We start from the raw sequence: 4,726 nt of genomic DNA on the forward strand, positions 1-4,726 counted from the left end.
CTAAGGGCCTACAGAAATACATATTATAAAGAGATAAATTGCATACAAACTACAAAGATAGTGCAAAATAACACTATGCATTGATCATGCATCTTCCTTCATTAATTTGTTTTATTTGAGCATATTTTCCAACATTTTAATTAAACACTTTTTGTGATAAACATTAGTGTATTTAATGTTGTAAATTTTGGATTAACAGAAAAGTGAGAACTGAATGATATCAAAAGTAAGGTCATCATAATTTTATGGCACATGTGCCGGGGTTCAAGCTTTTACCTTATTTTTTGATTTCAGGTATACCTAAAATGAGAAACCGTCCAACTAGGAAAGCCAGTGCCAAAGAAGGTGCAGTAGTGCATGATGAGACAGGACCCCGGAAGTCAATCAAAGCCCGGAAGAGGAAATATGAAGATAGACAAATTAATGAAGGTAAGTAAAAACCAAATTATATCTATTGTCATTAAATTTTCGACTCCATATACTTATATTTTCCGTTTTCGTTTATTTTGTTAACTATAGTCGAATATTTACATCCACTGAATATTTTCTCCTTTATTTCTTAAGAAACCCCATTGCATTCATCACTGCATAAACTACAGTAGGCAGGTCGCCTGGTACAGATTTCTTAATCAGTGGCTGTTCCGTCAATGAAACGTATAAAGACGTTTGCATCATTAATACAATAATTAATCTTTTTAATCCTACTTTAATTGATTATTTAAACAGATATAAATATAAACAATAAAATGCTTTCTTTGTTTGTTTTTATTGGAATGAACGGTCGCAGCTATTGCAGAAAAAAAGGGGGAGTTTCGATAAGGCTGTTTTGCGGCCCCTCGAGAAATGTTATGAAATTGTGATATGTTGTAGATAAATGTCTTATCTTCATAAAAATATGAAAATAATTTTTACTGCACATTTACTGGTCACGTGATAAATAAAAGTTTAAATATACCCCCTTCCCTTCATTTTACGAGCAGGCATATTTATAACGGGATACTGAAGTTTTTTCAACGTCAAATCATAAATGAAATGTGATAAATGTGAATAAAGACATCAAATAACCAATTTCTATATTAATTTTACAGAAAATTGATAAAATTTATTTTTTGTGAATGTTTTTTAAATTGCAAGAATTTTCTCGACTTTTAATTGTAACTTTTCTTTAAAAGAGGGAGAATTTAACTTATAAAACATATATATACAATACAGACAGAAACATTTACAAGAGGAATTTACTGACAGTTTATATTTGAACATAATAATCAATTTATAACAGTTTTTCCGTATGTAGGGAGGCAAATGTATATAAAAAAATAGACATGAGATAGATCAACTTTGAGTGTAATTTACAGGTGTTTAGAACTGTTTGCAATACATTTTCATCAACTAAAGTTATAGCGCAAATTTTATTGTGAAATTATACAGTAATATTATTGAATTTAATTTTAAATCGTGCTTTGAAAAACAAATGGAAAAAATCAATATATTTTATCAAGATAACAATTATTTGTCCCCTACCGGTAAAAACAGAGGGACTACAGGTATAGGTTCCGTATCGTCTGTCTAGCTGTCCGTTCCCCTGTCTGTCAGTCTGTCCCATTTGGTTTACCGCACTTTTCTCTATAATGGCTTCCTTGCAAACTTTTATTTGATAAACTTGTTTTTAGTATTGATATGATTTTTTTACTTTAGGGGGGTGTCAATTTTTTTCCCGAAATGCTTGTAAATATTGTGCTAAGTTTTGGTAAATGAGTTAACCTCGAACCGGTGGGGAGGGGAGGATTTTTTCCCAAAAAAATGCTTGTAAATATTGTGCTAAAATTTGGTAAATGAGTTAACCTCGATCAGTAATAGATCATATTTGTATTTTGTTTTGCTTCAATGCTTTTTTGCGGAATTATTAATTTGGAATTTACATGTTTTTTTAATTACAAAAACCAGGTTATACTTGCAGGTAGAAAACTATAATTGTTAATGCAATACTAACTCGAATAAATAGCCGGATGATAAAAAAAAAATTAAATAGATTGAGTGTCTCCATTTCATTCTGAAAGTTAGAAGTATTTTTTAAAACAACTTAAAGATGAACATTATGTTCTCAGCAACTGAAACTAGGTTCTTGCTTTACCAATTTTAGTTACATTTAGTAAGTCCTTGTCCAGATCGCAGTTCAAAATACATTTATAAATGCCAAAGATGTGTTAAATCCCAAATTCTGCAGAAACATATAAATCAATATTTAGTCTTTAAAAAATTTACGTTTCCTGCTTAACTATCAACCACACGTAAAAAACATAACGAACCTTCTCTAGCAGATTGGAGCAAGTGTTTCTATTCGAAAAAAGGTTAATATGATATTTTTCTGATATATGTTTGATTCAGAACGTTAAGGAATGGACTAGCTTTCACTTCTTTCGTTAAATCAGACAGAAAATAGAAGTAAGATCTGGCATCTGGACCATTTCTGGTAATGTGCAACCCTAAATGTATCATCGGTGCATGTTTAGTCAACCTTTTACTCTGAGCATTCATCAATGAAATGTAAGTCAGACCCAGCATCCGAACCAAGTCTGGTACTGTTCATCCAAAGATGCATCATGAAGCATGTCTGGTCATCAAGTACTCATAGTGACATTGCAAAAAAAACTTTAACTAACTTTAAAAACTTTGACCTCGACACATATTAGCTTAAAAAACAGCATCTGAAACCCGACAGATGACAAGGAATTACTGTTCAAGGGACTAGATGATATAAAAAAAATATCTGCTTGAAAAAATTTTACTTGTGAACGCCAATGCCGACGGTATTAAGAAAACTCCCCCTTTTCCGTGTTTAATTACTAATTGAACTAAAAATATGACGTTAACGTTATATGCTGGCGACGAAATAAGTATGGAAATAAAGACAGTATCCGAAAATGTATTCTATTGTTAATATTTTCAAGAATTAACTTTGATTTTAAAAAATGTGCTACTTTTGGCTAAGTATTTTAACCTGGTGTATGATCAAGTAACCAGAAGGTTCTAATTTTAGGTATGCAAATTTTAGACAATTTTCAATTTTTGGATATGAATTGCACACGTGACACTCATCATATTGTAAACTATTAGTGTGCAGGGTATATCTAATAACTTGGCAAAACTAGATGAGTGTCCCTCATGCACTTCATATTCTAAAAATCGATTTATAAATGCCACCCCCTTATATTTTCCCATAGCATTTGCGGGTACATCTAAGTTTGTGTCGGCTACGGTGTGAATTTATCTCATATTAACTTTTGAAATATTAATAACAAAAATTAAGATATTCATCTTAAATTCTAAACAAATTTTGAAAAAATAAATTGAAATTTATTTTTATGAAAATAAGTGGGCCGAGAAACGGCATTATCGAAACTCCCCCTTTACATAACCTGCTTACGCGGGTTATGTATTTTTTCTGCAACAGCTGCTTCCATTCATTCCAGTAACAACAAACAAAGAAAGCATTTTATTGTTTAAAAGAACAAAGTGATAATTGCTTCTAACGTATTGTTGGTTAATTAACATGGGGATATATTTTTACCTAAAAATGGAAGGGAAAATTTCATATGTGTGACACAATAAGTGACAATTGTAGATATACATGTTTACGAAAAGAACATTCATCTTATTTTAAATGCTAATGTCATCATTGCGTATAGAGGTAAATGAATGGGCAGATAGGTAGGCAAGATGCCGACATTACAATGAATGGGCAGATAAGTAGACAAGATGCAAACATTATAATGAATGGGCAAGATAGACAAGATGAAGACATACCAATGAATGGGCAGATAGTTAGAAAAGATGAAGACATTATAATGCATGGGCAGTAAGGTAGACAAGATACCGACAAAATGATTCCTTACTGAGACGACACATTAAGCTTACAATTATCAGAGTTTTTAAAAAAACATAGAAGACCTGGGTCTGTAGTTTCTGCTTGCCTGTTATTTTCTTATATTTTACATCGCAAAATTTTATTTAATTTTACATTTTCAACATTTTTAACGAGGAAAATATCTACATATAAAAGAATATAGTTTTAACACATGGTAAATGTCATACTTTTAGTTAACACCCCTACAAAAGACAACAAACAAAGAAAATTACAAAATGATCATAGTACGAATAGAAAGGCATCAACATCGATAAGAGGACCTAGAAACCAGTCTATGGCGAAAGGAAACCCTAGAAGAAAGCGGAATAAAATGCATGATGAAAAAATAAAAAGATCGCTGAACAAATCTGAAGAAATTACCACACATAAATCAGTTTTGCAGACAAAGGAACCTAAGAGAGTAACTAGGTCTTCATCTAAAAGTGCTGGTAACAGTAAAAAAGGAGTAAACAAGGACTCCGATTCCAAACTGAGGCAGCAGATAAAAGGAACTCGAGAAAGGAAGAGGCGTCTTCCGAAACAGACCAACAAAACGAGAGAAAATAAGCAGCCAAAGACCTCTAAACTCCAAGGTAAAGGCTTTGTTGTTAAAAAGTCTAATCCAAAGAAAGAAAAAGAACATCGTCAAAGTACACAAGCTGAAAGAATGAAAAAGTTAAAAGCAAATAAAAACAGGGACATTGTTAAGAAAAAGGAAAGCAGCTTGATAAACAAAACAAAGGATATTGAAACATCGACAACTCACACTTCTGATGAATATTTTTCTGACTTATTTCTTAAGAAAATCTCAGTACAGCATCA

General features: G+C 31.6%; 1 protein-coding gene across 1 annotated transcript; it reads left to right on the forward strand.

Moving 5' to 3' along the window:
- Positions 1-291: 291 nt before the first annotated feature.
- On the forward strand, positions 292-4,720 carry LOC134237968 (uncharacterized; the record flags this gene model as incomplete). The annotated part of the gene is made up of 2 exons (XM_062720100.1): positions 292-429; positions 4,099-4,720. Coding segments are annotated over exons 1-2 (746 nt in total), but the record flags the coding sequence as incomplete, so codon positions are not given.
- Positions 4,721-4,726: the final 6 nt, after the last annotated feature.

Source organism: Saccostrea cucullata, unplaced genomic scaffold (genome assembly GCF_032062105.1).
Source record: "Saccostrea cucullata isolate Sc308-1 unplaced genomic scaffold, CSIRO_AGI_Scuc_v1 ctg22499, whole genome shotgun sequence".
Classification (NCBI taxonomy): domain Eukaryota; kingdom Metazoa; phylum Mollusca; class Bivalvia; order Ostreida; family Ostreidae; genus Saccostrea; species Saccostrea cuccullata.